Genomic DNA, 20,189 nt, shown 5'->3' with positions numbered 1-20,189 from the left:
CTGGAGTCACATCAGATCCCTGACAGTGACATGCTCAATCTTGCTTGTTCATCTTCACATGAAGGTGAACAGTGGACAATGTTTGAATTTCAGATCTACAGATGAAAATCAAATGTGGCCAGTGGGCAATGGACTGTATGCATTAATAATAGTTGTTGTAGGTTTGTGAATAGGTGGTTATGGTGTGAGATTTGTACAAAGTATTTTCACAAGGGGGAGGGGGTGAGGGGGGGGGGTGATGCAGTGAGGAAGCCAGTGGGCATTCTAGCAAGATCCTCTTGTGGAAATGCAGTATTTGTAGCAGAAATGAGTTGATATGGGAGCAGGAGCATGAGACCTGTGCCCTTCAAGTGCAGTTACAATGCGCAAAAGAGGAACTAGATAGGTTGAGGAGGGTGAAGGGCACTGGGGTGTGGGAGCTGGCAGTTGGTAAGCAGGCAACTAGCAGGAGGACATATTCAGATAGTTGTACTTTGCATATAACCAATAGAATTGACCAACTGTCAGAGTTGAGTGGAGAGGAGCCTCTTGTAGCTGTGGGTGTAGGAAACATGCAGCAGTTCACAGCAATTAGGGAGACTAAGTCAGTTCTAAATTCTAACAGAAAGAAGAAAGTTCTGCTGTTAGGTAGTTCACATGGCAGAGGTGTAGGTCAGCAGTTGCAGGAAGTGTTGGGAAGTGGGTACTGCATCACCAGCATTGTGAAGCCTAGTGCAGGATTGGCTCAAGTGACTGTTAACATAGGAGAGTTATGTACGATTTTCCAAAAGAGGATTTGTTAGTGATTGTGGGTGCGGCAGGAAATAGTCTTGATAGGGATGGGGAGTATGATGTACGTGGTGACATGGTAAACATAGCTACTCAAACTGGTGCCACTAATGTGCACTTTGTGCAACTGTTTCAGCGTCATGATAGGCCTTATCTTAATGCTGCTGTTAAGCGTGTTAATGTGGAGCTGGAGATGGCTCCGATGGCAGAGGGCATGGCTTACATCGCAGCGATGTCAGCTGAATTTATCAATAGATCAGGTTTCACTAGGCATGGCCTGCACCTCAATAGGTATAGGAAGGGGAGGCTGGCAAAGCTTATAGGTGACAGTGTAGTGCGCGTTGGTGGGATAACTCATGGAAAAATTCCTGTAGTATTTGGTGTTAGAGCAGCACCTTTTTTAGATTGATGTCAGGTGACAGGTATCCCTGCTTAAAGGAAGTCCCTCTAAGAAAGGAGTCACCTTCAGAGGAGGTCAGGTATCCACGTAGAGAAGGAATTAGCATATTTCATCAAAATATAAGAGGTATTAGAGATAAAGCTAGTGAACTGCTTATACAGGGTGTTACAAAAAGGTACGGCCAAACTTTCAGGAAACATTCCTCACTCACAAATAAAGTAAAGATGTTATGTGGACATGTGTCCGGAAACGCTTAATTTCCATGTTAGAGCTCATGGAGCACATTATCATGATTTCATACGGGATACTCTACCTGTGCTGCTAGAACATGTGCCTTTACAAGTATGGCACAACATGTGGTTCATGCACGATGGAGCTCCTGCATATTTCAGTCGAAGTGTTCGTACGCTTCTCAACAACAGATTCGGTGACCGATGGATTGGTAGAGGCAGACCAATTCCATGGCCTCCACGCTCTCCTGACCTCAACCCTCTTGACTTTCATTTATGGGGGCATTTGAAAGCTCTTGTCTACGCAACCCCGGTACCAAATGTAGAGACTCTTCGTGCTCGTATTGTGGACGGCTGTGATACAATACGCCATTCTCCAGGGCTGCATCAGCACATCAGGGATTCCATGCGACGGAGGGTGGATTTATGTATCCTCGCTAACGGAGGACATTTTGAACATTTCCTGTAACAAAGAGTTTGAAGTCACACTGGTACGTTCTGTTGCTGTGTATTTTCATTCCATGATTAATGTGATTTGAAGAGAGCTCTAACATGGAAAGTAAGCGTTTCCGGACATATATCCACATAACATATTTTCTTTCTTTGTGTGCGAGGAATGTTCCCTGGAAGTTTGGCCGTACCTTTTTGTAACACCCTGTAGATGTTGACTCTGACTTTACTGGTATATCAGAGAACAAATTAAATAATCTGACAATTCAGAGGCTTCCTTTACAGGATACAGAGTAGCTGTCTGCTTTCAAGGAGCTTTTTTTGTTGGGTGGGGGAGTGGCCACATATGTAGAGAACAGTATTCCATTTCAGTCTGTAGACGTATCATGGCACTGCACTGAACAGAATGCACTGAATATTGTACAGAGGCAGTTGAATTTTGTGAAAGTAAACTTCAAATTGTTGTTGTTTATAGGTCCCCTAACTTTGACAACAGTGCATTTATGCTCAAATTAGAGAGGTATCTTGGTTCACTTTTTTTAGGAAGTACCAAAGATTAGTTACATGTGGTGACTTCAACAATAATTTTGTATGTTGTTGTGCATGAAAAAGGATGTTGGAAGATCTCCTAAATCCATATGAGCTGATGCAGACTGTGCTTTTTCTAGCCAGGGTGCAGGGGAACAGTAGCACAACCACAGACAATAGTTTTATTCATTCTTCATTGCCACATGGGCATTCTGTTAGTAAAAGGGTGAATGGCTTTCAGACCATGATGCACAAATGTTAACATTAAAAGATTTTTGTACTCAAAATGGCTGCCTAGATAGGTAACGTGGCTGCTTCTGCCCCCCCCCCCCTCCCCCTCACGCCCACCTCTCCCCTCCCCCCTCATGATATGGAGGCACAAACTGCAATTTTTGTTTTCACCCTCAGGAATAACTGTAGTCTTCAAGTTTGGAGCTTTGTGTAAAGATTAAACCAAAGGCACGGGCAATTCTGCAACAATATTAGATGTGTAATATACTGATTATTCCTTGCTACTGTAGTGTTATCTTGAAGCTGTGAGAAAGGAGGACAGGCGCTCCAAGGCGCGGAAGCAGAGACGATGCTGAGGGCAGACGAAACTAGGAGAGATATTGTTACATGAAGTAAACTGTAAGGGGAGAGCCTTGCGAAAATGCAGACGCCCTCAAACATGGTCCCAGGGTGCTAGCCACTCTTCAAGGAATTAACATGTAACTTCATATGTCGTCTAGACACTGTGGTAGGTTGCCATTGTAGAACTTTGTAACCAACAGGCATGTATTAGCAATAAAGCCAGCTTGATACCAGCCCTGAGAACAGCAACATCAGTAGGCTCACAAGGGTTACAAAGAGAGTGAAAATGCCATAAAACGTTGACCTAGCAGTCCCTACTCCGGGGAGCCCGAGGGGCGGGGCTAAATGATGTATAACAATAATGTTGCAAGCCTTATTTGGCAGGGCAGTTACGTTTAGCTTTCAGCTGAACAATGTTGATACCAAATACAGACTTAGTGCAACAGCATTAACATCCCCACCTTAGCAGCAGTAGATGGGACCTAACTAAACTGTGGCTGGCAGGGGCCTGCAAGAGACCTGCGGGATTGGCTGGGTGGCTTTAAGTGGGAAAAACAGTGCCCCGACGTGAATCTTTAAAACCCCTAGATTCTGCTTTTTGGCGGAGTTCTCAGTCAGACAATCTGAGTGCCGAATCCGTGTCCATCAACTCCAGCCTTGGTCCAGCTCCATGTAAGTCTGCTCTCTCACTTGGAGTGCCTCAGTGAACAGTGTCACATTTATTGTATTTTGTTTTGGAACTTAGTTGTTGCCTTAAGATGCTGCTAGTGTTTGCTACTGTGGTTAGCATCCACTCGTTGGACTTCTACGCTGTCTTCTTTTGTAATAGTATTATTCACGCTTTTTCTAACCCTAGAACTAGCCTCCCGTGTATTAGTTAGTCCTGTCTGGAATAAACAACTATTTCAAAACCCTGTTTGTCCAGGAGTCTCCACAACCAGTTCCCTACCAAGTCTCACCACCTGCATTTCTAGTAAATCCCTGTACCAGTGTTGGCTTACATAGAAGAAAACATTCAAATGCCTTCAATGTGAATTGTGCTTCTGCCTTCTGCTCTGTACCGCTCAGGAGTGCAGACTGACCAGTAACTACTTTTCTCCCTCTCCCAGCTATGTCAGGACACGACAGATGTGGATTTCTTAGTCTACACTATTGGGTGAAGACTTGCGAAGTTTCTGAGTAGTTCAGGCACATACAAGCTTTAGCTACATAGGTAGTGGATGTTGTGTACAAATGAAGGTATTTTCAGTTACAAAAACCATTCTATAAGGCTGATGAGTGGTTACATGCCATATATCACAAAGTAAGAGCACCTGTATGTGTTACACAGTTAATTCCAAAAACATTCAGTGTAAGATGGCCACTATCCACGCAGTTACTCAGCTTGATATTGCCTGACAGAGATGTTGGATGTCCTTCTAAGGGATATTATGCCAAATTCTGTTCAACTGGTGCGTTACATCGTCAAAATCCTGAGATTGTTGGGGGCCCTATTCATAATACTCCAAACATTCTCAACTGGAGAGAGATCTGACAACCTTCCTGTCCAAGGTAGAGTTTGGCAAGCATGAAGACAAGCAGCAGAAACTCTTGCTGTGGGTGGGCAAGCAAAATCTTGCTGAAATGTAAGACAAGGACAGCTTGCTACAAACAGCAACAAAAAAGGGTGTAGAATATCATCAGTATTCCACTGTGCTGCAAGGGTGTTGCGAATGACAGCCAAATGACCCCTGCTATGAAAAGAAATGACACCCCAGATCATCACTCCTGGTTGTTGGGTCGTATAGCTTGCAACAGTCAGTTTGGTATACAACCACTGTCCAGTGCATCTCTAGAAACATCTTCGCTGGTCATCAGTGCTCAGTTTGAAGTCGGACTTATCACTGACAACAATTCCACTCCAGTCAACAAGTTTGCAGGTTCTGGAGATGCCACAGAAAGCAATGGGATACCAATCTGACAATTGCCCACCATACAGCCTGACAGCCAGGAGTGATGATTGGTGGTGCCATTTCTTTTCATAATAGGACCTGTTTGGTTGTCATCTTCTGCACCCTTACAGCACAGTGGTACATCGACAATATTCTATGCCCGTTTTGTTGTTCTTCATGGCAATCCATCCTGGTCTTACATTTGAGCAAGATAATGCCCACCAGCACAAAGTGAGAGTTTCTACTGTGCTTGTCTTCATGCTTGCCAAATCCTACCTTGGCCAGTAATTTAGCCAGATTTCTCCCCAGTTGAGAATGTTTGGAGCATTATGGCTACGGCCCTTCAACCATTCTGGGATTTTGATGATCTAACACGCCATTTGTACAGAATCTGGCATGACATCCCTCAGGAGGACATCCAACAACTCTATCAATCAATGCCATGCCAAGTAACTGCTTGTGTAAGGGCCAGTGGTAGACCAATACATTAATGACTTCCTCAATTTTGAAGTTCCTTCTCTTGAATAAAATATCCAATTTTTCTGGAATTGTAATCATTTTTTTGTCTGTATATGTACATCACATCTACCAATTGCCATTCTTTTTGGATAATTCCTTTGTGGTTCATCACTTTTTTTGTCTTGGTATGCATATAATAAAAAAGACTGGTTTGCTTGTGTGCGCCACTATAACTCTGCAATCTATGCCCACAGCCCCATGAAGGTTATATGGTGTGGAAGCCCTCCAAGCCCTTTCTATGATGCAGGTTTCGGTTTGGAACTGCGGGGGGTTGGTTTCAAAGACATGGGTGTCAAAAGAGGGCATGGACTTCTTATGGGAAGTCAGTGAAGCAGCTGAGAACTAAGCACCAAAATGGCCAAGACTGGTCAGAATGTGCATTTTAAATGTTTGAGAGCATTGGAGAGTGTTCCAGAATGTTACAGAATTTTTTGATAGGTTTGAGAATGTTATGGAATGCTACAGGAGGTTCAAAAATGATCTAGAAGGTTCCAGAATTTTCCTTTTATAAATATTTGTAAATGTTGTGGAATGTTTTCAGATGTTTTTTGTTCTTTGGGGCCCACAGTGCAAAATATGTCTTTTAATGACATGATTATTTATGAATAATAGTCAGCTACACTACAATGTAAGTTTATGTTTTATCTCATTCACAATGAGTCCATTTTTGATGGTCTTAATATAATGGGGTTGTAACAATGATCTGAAAATTTATAATACATCATTAGGTGTTTTACCTTACAAGTAACATCATTGCTGTCATGTTCTATCTGTTTTGGAATTATTACTTTCTCCCAGGTGTAGAGTGGAGCTGTATATTGAATGTTACTTGTTTTCCATGTATAATTATGAAATCATTATATTAAGACCATCGCTTATCTATGTATTTACAGAGCACCTGACGGTGGCAATTTGCTGAAATGGGCTCATTGAGAATGAGCTAAAACATAAACAACTTACATAGCAATGTAGCAGGCTATTATTCATAAATAAGTTCTCAGATGTTTTAGTATGTTCTTGACATTCTATAAAGAAATGAATAAACAAGTGACAGAGTACTTCATTTCAAATTAGGCTACTGTGAAATACTTAAATGGATATAGGAGTACTTAAAGAGTATTTTTTTACTTAAAGAATATTTTTGATCCTTCAAGACTATCTTTGAGTATGAAATAATTTTTACGATTTTTTTCAAGTGTCCACTTTTACAATCTTGTTGAATGTCCTGGAGTGATCTAGAATGTTCTCAGAAAACAAATGAAAACAAAGACCAAGTGACGTGGTTCTTTTTCAGCTAGTTACATATAAATTATATGCGGAAACATGAACTATGGCGAGGTTATTACCAGATGCATCCAAAAATGATGAACATGCTGATTTTCTTTTCTTAGCTGCTGGAGGATAAACACATGTAGAAAACCATCAGAGAATGAAAAATGCATATGGGGCACCATGTCTGTTGAAAACCACCATTGCAGAATGCTATTCCACTTTCCACATTGGTCACGATTAAACACAAGATGCCCCCACATCACAAATGTTGCAACACAGAAGTTACACCAATTCAAGCTGGAGACTCTCAAGCACCCACCCTACAGGTTTGATCTCTCCCCATGCAATCATCACACCTTTGGTCCCTTAAAAAAGGCCTTGAATGAATAATTGATTCCTGTTGGATGACGATGTACAGCAGGCAGTTACAGACTTCTTCACACAGCAGGACATTGTGTTTTACCAAATGGGTATCTTCATCCTGGTGCATCAGTGCGATAATTTCCTCAGTGCTCACGGAAAGTTTGCCTGACTGGCATCCTGATTCTCCACTGTATGGCCTTCAAATGGAAATTTTTTGATCACTCCTTTTTTTGTTCCTTAGATCCATAGTGAGGAGATTCTTGAGGATCCACCTCTCATCCTGGGGGCTGAGTGACCTGCACTTTCTTTTTAACCTACTCCAACCCAAACATCTCTTTTTCCCAAGGAAAAAAATAATATCTCTGACAGCTAGGATAGTGTGTGTACTTTTATATGTTTCTACTAGCAATAGTAAAAATGTTGTCTCCTGAAAGTGAGAACAGGCAAGCAGTCTTGTCTCACAATTTTTTTTAATTTTTTCAAGTGAAGAAGAAACCAGACTTCATTATAAGAGTTGAAGGTAATGAAAGGGAAGCAATAATTGGGAATGGAGTTAGAAAGTGTAGTAACTTATGCCTGTTTTTATTCAGTCTATACAGGAGAAAACTGGAAAAGGAATTAAAGGTCAGGCAGGAGAAATTTAAAAAATGACATTTGCTGGTGACATTGGGATACTGACAGAGGTGACAAAGGACTTGGAAGAGCAGCTGAACAGAATGGACAGTGTCCTCGGAAGAGATTAGAAGATGAACATTAACAAAAGCAAATCAAGGGTAATGGAACATGGTTCAATTAAATCAGACAATGCTGAGGGAATTAGATTAGGAAATGAGGCATTAAAATTAGTACATCACATTTGCTATCTTGGCAGCAAAATAACTGAGGATGCAGAAGTAGAGGCTGGTAACAGCAAGAAATGCATTTCTAAAAAAGAGGAATTTGTTGACATGTAATATAATTTTATGTAATAGGAAGTCTTTTGTTAAGGTATTTGTCTGGAGTCTATAGAAGAAAAAAATTACCAAGAAGACAGTAGAAGGTTTTGAAATGTGGTGGTATAGAAGGATGCTGAAGATTTTATGGGTATATTGAATGAATAATGAGGAGGTACTGAATAGATCAGAGTAAAACAGGAATTTGTGGCACAACTTGACTAAAAGAAGGGACTGGTGGCAAGAAGAGCAAAATTTTTCATCAGATGAATACAGGGTTATATATACAAAATGAAACAGGGTATTGCAGGAGAAAGTCTACTAATAAATAAGGCAACAGGAATGAACAGTGTAATGAATGCATTCTGGTAGCCACGACAGATATAAAGCCAAGACCTATCACAGTACTACAAGTCCATACATGAGGTAGCTCTGCAGATACTAAAGAGACTGAAAGAATTTATGATGACATAAAATAAATTATTCAGATCTTTAAGGGAGGTGAAAGTTTAATTGTGATGGGAGACTGGAATCCAATAGTAGGAAAAGTAAGGAAAGGAAAACTGGTAGGAGAGCATGGATTGGTGGAAAGGGATGAATGGGGAAATCACATGACAGTATTTTGCAGAAATCACAATTTAATAACTGCTAACACGTGGTTTACGAATCATGAAGGGAGGTTGTATATACAGAAGAGATCTGGAGACACCAAAAATTTTTCAAATGGATTATGTAATGGTCTCACAGAGATCTTGAAACCAGATTTTAAGCTGCGGAACATTTCTGTGGGTATATGAAGCTTCTGGCCATAATGAACTGTAGACTAAGCCTGAAAAAATTACAGATAGATAGCATATTAAGGACATGGTATCTGGATAAACAGCGAGTGGCAGATATATAAACAGGATAAATGAATGTGTTCAAGAACAGTATGACACTGTGAGTGCAGTGTTCATAGACCTAAGTAAGTTCATTACTGATAAGTGCTTAGCAACTTCACAAATAGAATGAAATATAAATATTGTAGTAACAATTTTACAAACATAAGTGCAATTACAAAAAAGAAACGGACATTCAGTGAAGGGGCTGAAAATTGAAATGATTGTGAGGAAAAAGTGGTACAATAAAAGTAGTCAGAATACATCTCAAATGAGAGAGCATCTAGAAGGACACTGATGTGTCTCCTGGTAAACTGCAGGAACACAATCGGGAACGAAACAGAATTTTGTACATTAATTGGAGGAACTGAGGCTGTTATTGTGGTAGCTGTAGATTCCTGGCTGGCAGCGGATATGGGGACAGGGAAGTTTTTTCCAAAGGATACCATGTATACAGATGGCACAGAGGGACCAGAGGTGGTGTGTGTGTGTGTGGGGGGGGGGGGGGGATTAATTTAATGCATTAAGTATATGAATGCAAACAGAATTTCAGTAATAATGACAACAACATCATAGGGGCATGGTTCAGCACTTGCAGAGGGGAGGAGTTAAATGTAATAGCCATACAGAGAATGCGAAATGGGAAATGAAATGGCATTATTGTTGAGAAATTGTTGGATTGCGGGGACATCTCTAAACTGAAGAGCACAGGTAACTTGGAGGATACCTAACATGCCAGGAGTGCATTTGTAAGGAAAATTAGACTCACAGAGCTCTGGAAGCATCTGAATTGTGGGCTGGAGAAAAATTTTAAAAACTGAGTGGGCAGATAAAGTACTAGAGAATACACAGAGGAAAAGGTGGTCCACTTCAAAGTTGTGCTATGGTAATTAGAAATAGTCAAAGACTAGAGCGTGTAAAACATACAATCAAGAGTATTGGCTAGTACAGTAGGTATGTGAAGGTGAAATGATTGATACCAGCTACAAAGGGACACAGCCTCATACTTTACTGTTGTATCTCCTTCAATCTTGGTTCCTGAGCAGCCATCATGTCTGTCCTTTATACTGTTCTGTAAACCATTATTTCTTCCTTACTTTTTATTGGACTCAAAAAGCTACTGAATTATAACCTTGGGAGGTGTATATCAATTTACTGTCAATGGGCAAATAGAACTTTTTCTTCCATACATATTTTTCTTTTTTTCCTCAAGTACCTGTTTATATATGATTTAGATTGTAAGTCTCATGACCATTTACATAGGATTATTATTGTAATAATCTGACACATCCTACACCCTAGCAGTACACTCATGTCAAGGAACCATGGAACTTAAAAATAAATAAATAAATAAACTCTTACAATCTTTATTAACAGTTAATAGTTATGTATAATTATTGTACAGATGAAAAAACTGTTAATCTTGAGGCTACTCAGTAAAACAATAAAATTCATAGCTCACCTGAAGTGGATAAAACAACAAGAATGATGTCATACCAAGCACTGCCCACGGACCCAACAGCCACAATATGTAACTCACGCCACAAATTATTACAATTGGCCCTCCAATTATCATTGGTACAAACAAAGCCATATCCATTATCTTCTGTCCATCGTTGGAAAATATATTTATGAGCTAAAGGATGGCAAAACAAATAATTAAAGATATGTAACTTTTCATTGAAATATAATACAAAATTGCACTCAACTTTAGTTGTATTGAAATATACTGGTTTTCACAAATCATAGTAATACACAAAAAATAATAACTCGAAACATTGTTTGTTAAATGTATTGAAATTTGAGCAAAGTATAAAACTGAAAAGCTGGCATAAAACAATATATGCTCCAAGTTAGAATACCAGTGAAACACACACAATGATATAGAGCAAGCAGCATCAATACAGACTCTAATTACCACCTCCAGCAGGAATACAATACATGCAGTTATAGGTAATGTGGTTACTGAGAGAGTTGGTGAGATCCTCAGGAAGTGACTTTCAACCTCCTTGCAAAGTTTCTCTCAGCACAGCAAGGGTCTTACAAAAAGGGTCGTGAGTTTCATAAATATGCTTTATGGGATTCGGGTTGGGACATCAAGTTGGATGAATGACATACCCCAAATGTAAGCTGTGGAATGTTGTTGTCTCTGAAATGATCCCAGGGTGACAGAGCATTGTGATTTAATAGGATGCATTCACCACTTCTTGCATTAGCATGAGGATGCATATTATCATCATGGATGTCACTTGTATAGGCTTACACAGTCACTGTTCACACAAAAAGAAAGGGATGTCTCTATATCCATCTAAAGATATACTCATATACCACAGGCATTAGCATGGCCATTCAGGGAAATGTGATGCCCAATAATGAGTTCACCATAGCAAAATATGTCTGCTACAACTTTTTATCTTAAACCAAATTTCACATACCAATACTATGATCCTCGTTTGATTTGGAGTGCAGTGTATTGGATAATCATTGATACACACTCAGGAAAAGGTGTGCCAGCAAAAAAAAAAAAAAAAATGTCCACAGCAACACCACTGAAAAGTGTGCCTACTTGGTTGCTGCCTGACCCAAAGAGACTTGGCCACAACCTAGGGTTTGTTTCCAGAATTAACCTTTCAGTCTGCAATAGAGTGTTTGCTGTTTTGAAACTTCCTGGAAGATTGGAACAGTGTGCCAGACCAGTACCTGAACTTGGAAATTTAAGGTTTCTGGCCTAACACACAGTTTTCATCAGCTAGAAAGTATATGCTCTACTGCAGAGTGAAAGATTCATTTTAGAAATAATGTCTGGGATGTCACTAAGCCATTTTATCTGAGCTATCCTTTCTTCAAGGAATGCTAGTCCAGTAAGAAATGTTTCAGTGAAATCTTGAAATTGAGTGAGAAGTTCTGGCAGAATTGCAGCTGCTTGAGCATTCCCTGAATTGGCAAGAGCATTGCCTGTGAAAGACAAAGTTCCACATTAGAGTCCGTTACCACCACACAACATTAATAAGTGAAGAAGTTTCAAAACAGTGGACACTGCTCTTCAAAGTCAATTATTTATCTGTCCAGTTTCTGCAAAGAAAGTCTTTTTTCATTAAAAAAAGCATCCTCTTTAAAATATTTAATCAAACATATAACTTGAAATGTTATTACACATACACTCTGAACATTTCCTGGCAAGTTTAAATATGCAAAAGTGAAGCCTCTATATAAGTTAGATAACATAAATATCAAAAAATATAAACCAGGAAGATGTCTAGTTTTGATGTTGAAAAGGTTACTTATACATACAGCGAGAATTCACATACACTGGGCACTAAATTACAGAATTGCAGACGAGCAGTATATGCTGTGTTTTGTTTAAAGCATTTGACAGCACAAAACATAATATCAGTTCAATAACTTAGTATATTATGGTGCCACAGAAAATTCTGTAAAACTGTCCATGTGATGTCACTAAACAGTAAACAAAAATAAATCAATAGGAAAGAGCAATCAGCATGTAGCATTCAACAAGGTTCCATCTTAGGATTCTTACATTTTCTTCTTTATATTAACATACTTTTGTTAGCAACATTACCAGACACTAAAGTCCCCCCCCCCCCTCCCCAGTGTGATACAACAACTGCAATAAACAACAACTCAAGTACAGTATTAAACAGAGAAGTTAATGAAATTTTCTTGAACATTCATAACTGGTTTCTAGTTGCATTATCACCGTGTGCTGGAACCTGTAGCATTTTGTCCATTTCTGTGACTCTTCATTATGGTCTTCCAAATCCTCATCAGATTGCAATCACTTTGTTCACTATGAAATACATTTTTTTTAATTTTTACAATAAGTGTGATATGTTACAAAAAATTAAGTTACAGACTTTTGCAACATAGGAGAATCAACAGTTTGACTCAATGTACAGAAAAAGGACAAAACTGCTGATTTTAATGATTGTGACAAAAGGTAGAGTGTGACAAACCATACAATTGAAAATGAGTGTCATCAAAATAACGATTGTTGGACAATGTACCCACAGTAGACATTTATACATGCGTGCTTGTTGAACTGATACTGTGATTCAACTTTAGAATAATTAGAAATAATTGCTCTACAATTGAATCATGTTTTCTGTTACATAATGTCAGTGGTCAGGCCAGGAAACACTGCCTACTAATGAACTGCCTACTCAACACATACACCACTAAACATACACCAGCCATTTATGACTGTATATCTACAGATATACTCTGCAAAACACTGGGAAGTGCATGGGAGAATGTGCTTACATTGTACCACATGTTAAATGTTTCTTTCTGTTGAAATCATGTATGGAGGATGGGAAGAATGACTGCTTAAATGCCTCTGTGTGCACTGTAATCAGCCTAACCTTGGCTGTGCTGTCTCCATTGGAGGGTCGAAGTATATTTTTGTGTCTCGATGTGAGAGTTGAAGTATATTCTTCTAGATTCTTCCCTTAATACTCATTTTTGCAACTTTGTCAATAGGCTTTTGCAGGGTAACTGGTGTCCATCTTCAAGCGTCTGTCAATTCAGGTTTTCAGCATTTCCCTGACACTTTCCTGTGAGTCAAACAAACCTGTGACCATTCGTGCTGCCTGTCTTTTAATATATTCAGTACCCCTGTCAGTTCTATTGAGCATGTGTCCTACACACATGAACAATATCCTACTATGAAATGCCAAAGTGTTTAGTAAGCAGTCTTCTTTGTTGACTGATTGCATTTCCACAGTACAACCTAAGGAGTACATTCACTTGGGTTTAAAAGCTCTCATGAAATATATAGACTATATCAGTATTGTATGGATGAAGAATGCCAATTAGAGTTCATAACCCATTTGCCAATAATATGCAAGAATTGTGTGACCTGTGCATGGATATTTGGCACCATCTATGATTGGTGTTGTAGCAACGATTAGTAGGTACATCATTAGAAGAACTGGTACTGTTGCCATCTCAAAGATGGACTATTGCACTTTCATTTGGGTTGACATAATGCTCCAGCAGGACAGAACAGCAAAATCTTTATAAAATGCTAGTTGAAGTTATCAATTTTGTAAATTCAAAGAAATGAGGAATGGAAAACTTGTGCCCCTTGACAGACTGGAGTCTACCACCCACTGATTTAAGTTTAAAAATATTGATATAGGAGGAAGCACAAATTGCACACAGTTATAATTCCACAGTATCACTTCTTAGTACATAAATGAAGCAAGCTACACAAGACATAGGTAATTTCAATATTATTATAGGTCCGCTACACCTAAAGAGCAAAAGAAGACTATAAATTTTACTTATTATTTAAAAGAACAAAGTGCCTTCACACAACACAGCCTGAATGTTACAGAACACCTAGGTGCACATTTAGGAACTATTCCTATAGGATCATTCACAATAATTCTGTAGGAAGAAAATTCTGGCTTAACCATTTTTACTTTGATAATGTGTAAGTAAATGTGCATCACATTTTCTCTTTATGATGCTTGATTTGCTCACTAACAATTTCCACATGAATGAGAACTCAAAATCAGTGCTTCCTTGTCAACTGACTTATGACACTATCACTTTAAATAAGTAACTTTGTTTTGTACATATCAGTGATAGAAACTGATCTTTATGGCACAGAAGCCCCAAAAGTGGTGCACACCAAGTGGTATATGAATCAGTTCAATTCACAAGCAGCTGTCTGATGAAGAGGGTCTTAGACTTAATGGGACTGGAGTATGTACCTGCAGAAGAATGCAAAGGGCAAATTTTGTGAAGCTGTTCAGAAGGATACAAACCATATGGCAAGGAAATTGGATGAAGAAGAGAACAAGATCTGATCAGAACATAGGAAAAGTATGTTTAGCAGGAGAGAGAAAATGTGCATCAAGGGAGAACAGTGGATAGAGGTGTTCTTTCACATTATAAAATCAGAAAATCATAACCTTGACATGAGCAGTTGATCCAATTGCAATATATCACACCTCCTGGTTGTGACATAAATCTTTCTGTTCAGTTTTGTGGTTTTATCTATCATTTTCATCTTATTTTTCTTACCACGTATTCTTCATAATCGATTAGGCACTCACTAGAGAAATTTTATCTTTATTTCATCTCGTTTTCTATTGTCTTAAAATAAATGAAGAAAGTCAGGCATAATTTGTCTTTTCCTGGGAGTTGTGAAGCTGAGCGGATGCAAAGAGTAGCACACTCACATTCACATTCTTGTAACATATTTGCTAAAATAAATAAAGTGTCTTAAGATCAATTGGTGTGGACTGCAAGATTATCAGACTGTTCAGTTATTTTACTTATGTTTAAAAAGGACAAAGAAAGACAGCATATTGAATAAGTAACCAAAAGATTTCTTCAACAATTTGCAGAGAAGATAAAATTATTTGAGACATGGTATGATGCTCCAGGACCAAACTCTGAACCTTTGGATTGAGCATTTTATGCTGAATTAATGTGAAATAATAATTAACTATAATTTATTTAAGTAAAATTTAGCCTGTACATATTTCTTTTTCATGTATTCGGCCTCAAAGATAAATGATGAGAATTTTATTTAAAAAAACCAACAACAAATGAAAGAAGCTATGACAAGTGAAAAGGACGATCAGTGATGGAGGTAATATGCTAGTTGTACAATTCAGTTTATAAATTCAGAGTCAGGTAAAACATATTTTTAGTGCATGAATTCTTGGACAGTATTTATTCCTCCATACAGTGCATAGCTAGATAATGAATGCAGGAAATGGTGGATGCAGAGGTGAATAAGAGGACATCGTAATAAGTGAACATGCACACAATTTCAGGAATTTGTGGTGATTATTGATAAATGAAAAGCATGTTTTATCTGTGAGTGACTTTCTTTGGAGCTGCCCAATGCTGGATTTCTCACATGCTGTAACACTCATGTTTTCTGCTGTATTGTGTCTTGTTATTCAGTGTTAAATAAATGTAGTTCCATTGAAATGTATGTTATTAATGCCATACACTACCTTAACTGCATGAATAACCACAGAGGTGACTCGACAACCGTTAGCAACATTACAAAACTGCATGTTTTTATCACCTTTATTTCGAGTGCTTTGGTTCCCATTGTTCACCACCGACAAGGACCATATTATTCCTTCACGTTTGGACTTCTCCATACCAACAGTGAGGTTTGACCATGAATCTACTAACATATCTACCTTATCATGCATGGCTAAGGTGGAATGGCATGACTTTGTTCCACAGGTTTTCAATGCTACCTAGCCAGCCTCACCTGGCACAATATGGCCAACCTCACCTGCTCCCTGCATGGCAACCACACCACACCAAGTGGCCTGCTCACCAACCTTGTCCCTGTAACGGACATCACCACGCCATTCCACAACACTCTGCTGGCACAGAGACGAAGTTGGAGCTACACGGCCCATTTGGTGAGTCCACAGCATGCTGCCTCGCTCCACACAGCTTCTCATTCTGCAGTGTTCTCTCAATTTGCCCCCCCCCCCCCCCACAAATCCCCCATGCTGTGGCAGGCTCCACTCACACGGTTTCATTTCTGCATGCTTACTTGGCAATACCGGTTGCCTCTGCTGCTTCAGTTCGCCTGCATGCTCACCAGATGTTGCAATTCACCTTTTCCGCTCAGCTCTACCACCCACTTATTCGGTGATGCCAGTCGCCTCTGCTGTGTCAGACACCTGCATCTCTGTGCATCTCTCCCACCCGCATGAATTTTCGGCAACACTGGTCACTTCTGAAATGACAGACACCTTCGCCCTTGCACCTTCTACACAACCCGCCTCCCACTTGCATGGATTTTCGGCCACACCAATTGCTTCTGCTGTGCTGGACACCTTCAGTCTCATACCTTGCACCTCGGCTCTTGTCGCAGTGACCTACAGCACCCATACTCTGCTTGCACACACTTGTTGAGAAAAAGGGATTTTGACTTGAGAAATATTATATATGATATTATACACATATTATACACACTTTTATTTGCCATACCAACTAAAGCATCTACTCATTCTCCTTATAAACTGTGATTACTGTTCTTTCTTGTTTCATTCTTCCCACTCTGAATTTATTTTATTTTCCCCATTCTCTCTCTCTCTCTCTCTCTCTCTCTCTCTCTCTCTCCACCTCTGTCCCTACTTGCAATATTTTCTCCCTGCATCTATTGCTTGACAAATCAGTGACTATGTCTGCTGTAACCTAGATGCAAGCTCGTGTTCTTCCCTAACCCTTGTACTGCACTGTCATCTTTCTTCCTCTTCGTTCTTTTTTGCCCAACAAAGGAACCTCAGAAGTATAAAGCAATGAATATGTCAGTTTTTAATATAAGTATCTTCCAGTCTGATGCTGCTTTGTAGGTAGATAGGTAGATACATTCTTACAAGCTTATTTTGATGCATCTAATGTTTATGACTCTTGTTTACCATGTATAGGTTTGCCCACCAGAAATATTTGCTGATTTATACAATGGCAGATAATATTTGGTTGAATTTTTATTTGTACCTTAAAGTTTGCCGTGAAGGAATAAAATGTGTTAAGTAAGTAAAAACAATTTCCATTTCATGGTACTGTGTATGAAAGTAATGGCAGATGATTTGCTTTGTAAAAGGAGAATATAAACTGTTGGATATTAACACGTACTGTAACTAAGAAAAACTAGCTAAACAGCAAGAGACCAAATGTGAGGCCACAGAATTCTGGTAAATTGAATTAAAAAATTTATAGTTGTGAAAGTTTCTGTACCCTAGTCATCTACAAATGGATAAGCATGCATGCAAGTAGTTTGGTTATAGTTCTAATAATAATGAAATGGAGCCTAAGTAGTGCTGTAGTATGTATTTTTATGTAGACAATATCGTATTATAAGTTCAAATATTTGTTTTATGCTGTATTTTATTATTTGTTTGAGATGCTCCTTGGGCGCCTTTCAGAGAATGAAGTTTTGCAGTAGACATCCCTAAGTCACAGCTTAGGGCTGCATGGAGCTACCAACACTGCGCAGGAAGCCAAGGAGGATCTCAGAATACTCTGTTCTATGAAAAACCATGGAGGAGCCAGTTAACAATAACAAATATTTAAAACTGAAATTAATGTAAAACTTGTATTTTCATTGTTTTAAACTGATGGTACTTATTTCAAAGAAAATTATTATAACAGAAGCTAAACAATAATGGAAATTCTTGGATGGAACAATATATAAACTAAGTGGACTGATACATAACAGATATATAACTGACACATATCAGAAAACAGGATTCTTACTAGCTTTTGAGCTCTTGCTCTTTTTCTAGTTACACCCATTCACAAACACAACCACACAGACACGTGTGCGTACACTCCCATGGCTGCAGTGAAACTAATTACTGATGATCGATTACTGAAAGCAGTCGAGTTGCCCAGGCTCATGGGAGGCAGGAGGTGACAGGGAAGAATGCACGACACAAGGAGGGGACAACAGGATAGAGCAAAGCAGGAGTTATGACAAATAAATCAGTGGTTGCACAAGACAAAAGGAGTTTACAGTGTAGAGCACAAAGGAGATATAGAGTGATGAAGGCTAACCTGTTTCCCACTGCCCCCCCTCCCTCCACCTATCTTTTTGTTTCTCTCTTCTGTTTACATCATTCCTTCCCTGTCAAAATCTTACCCCCCCCCCCCCCCTCCCCAAGTGACCATTCTCTCTCTCTCTCTCTCTCTCTCTCTCTCTCTCTCTCTCTCTCTCTCTGTCTCTTCCCCTCCCCCATTCCATCTCTGTCTCTCCCCTGCATCAGTCTTTGTCACTCTATATCTCTACCCTATCAAATCCTTTTGTCCTTTTGTGCATCCACTAAGTCATCTGTCAAAAGACCCACTCACTCTATCCTGTAATCCCCTCCTTAACTTATGTGGCCTTCCCTACCTCCTTCCCACATCCAATAGCCCAAGCAAATGCTTTCAATAACTGATAATCAGTAATGAGTATTGCCGCACCCAAGAGAGTGTACATTTGGAAGTTTCTGTGGTTGTGTGTATGAATGTATGTAATTTTACTATAAAAAAAGCAAGAGCTCAAACGCTAGTGTGAATGCTGTTCTTGTTACACATTTCTGTGTTCTACTCATTATGCTGCTATAGGCAAGTGGCTGTCTTTCCCTTATTTTGATTATAATAGAAGTTAACTAATTTATTACAATTAAAGCAAAATGATACACCAAAATACGTGCCCACTTTCACAAGATGTGGTAAAATATATTACTTTTATTCCATGATGAATAGTATCTGAATGTTTTGCAAAAATAGCAAGATTCTATCAAAATAAAGATCCAGAGTTAGTGAGAATGTCAGATCAATATAATGTTATGAGTTACGAGTCACAGAAGAGTACAGTAATGAACTATAGATAATGGGAGATGGCATGACTCAATTTGTTAAGTGTAAAGCAAGCAAACTAATCATAATGTTCAGGCCTGGAATTTTATTTTATTTTCAGTACTTCACTACACAGCTACATACAACATTTTATTTTTTCATAAAGGCGCACAAATTAGATAGCTTGCCATGCACTTACCTGGCCAGTAGAGCTGTCTCCCAAATTATTGAGCCGAAATAATTTTCTGTACAGTAAAGCAAGGCAAGCTGCCCGTAACCTAATGCCTGTCCTAAACAAAACAGATCAAATCAATTAACTGATGAAATAGCAATGTTACACACATCATTGTGTTAGATATATTGTAATTGTATTGTAGCAATGTGTTTAGATTTTTATATGGTCAATCTGTGCTGACAAATGCCACAATAGGTAACATATGTAGGGTCAACAGGTTTGTGCAAGAGTTGAATCTACACTACCAGAAAATGAAAAAAGAACACCATGAATTCATTGACCCAGTAGAAGGCAATTTTATTGATATACTCTTGAGGATGTATACAACAAATGATCCCACCGACAGATCCATATGCACCTGAGTATAGCCGACAGTGCATGTAAAATGTCAGAACTATTACCCTATATACCTTCCTTCAGCAATGCAGGCTGCAATTCTCCCATGGAGACTAATGCAGAGGTGACGAATGTACTCTTGTAGACTGACCTGCCATGCTGTTTCTACCTGCTGCCTCAACTGGGCCAGATTTCCTGCCTGTGTTGCAGACCATGGAACATGATGTTTCAACCTGTCCCAAACATGCTCAATGTGCAACGGATCTGGGGACCATGCTGGCCATGGTAGATGACATACACCTTGAGGAGGAAGCTGGGTGGCACGGGATAGATGTGGATCTGCGTTATTCTGTTGAAAAAGCACATTGCCTTATTGGTGCACAAATGGTAGCATGATAGGTTGAATGATGTTTTG

General features: G+C 39.2%; 1 protein-coding gene across 6 annotated transcripts in view; it reads right to left on the bottom strand.

The window, feature by feature from the left end:
- Positions 1–20,189, bottom strand: part of LOC126253797 (ATP-binding cassette sub-family C member 5-like) — a 546,227-nt gene that overhangs the window by 367,529 nt on the left and 158,509 nt on the right. For all 6 annotated transcript variants that reach the window (XM_049955254.1, XM_049955255.1, XM_049955256.1 and 3 more), the window contains exons 7-8: positions 19,403–19,493; positions 10,307–10,480 (exon numbers count right to left, since the gene is read on the bottom strand). In XM_049955254.1, the coding sequence (XP_049811211.1) occupies positions 10,307–10,480; positions 19,403–19,493 (265 nt within the window). The remainder of the gene's footprint in view (positions 1–10,306; positions 10,481–19,402; positions 19,494–20,189) is intronic.

Source organism: Schistocerca nitens, chromosome 1, assembly GCF_023898315.1.
Source record: "Schistocerca nitens isolate TAMUIC-IGC-003100 chromosome 1, iqSchNite1.1, whole genome shotgun sequence".
Taxonomy (NCBI): domain Eukaryota; kingdom Metazoa; phylum Arthropoda; class Insecta; order Orthoptera; family Acrididae; genus Schistocerca; species Schistocerca nitens.
The sequence above is the reverse complement of the archived record's forward strand: the minus strand, read 5'-3'. Positions and strand labels throughout refer to the sequence as shown.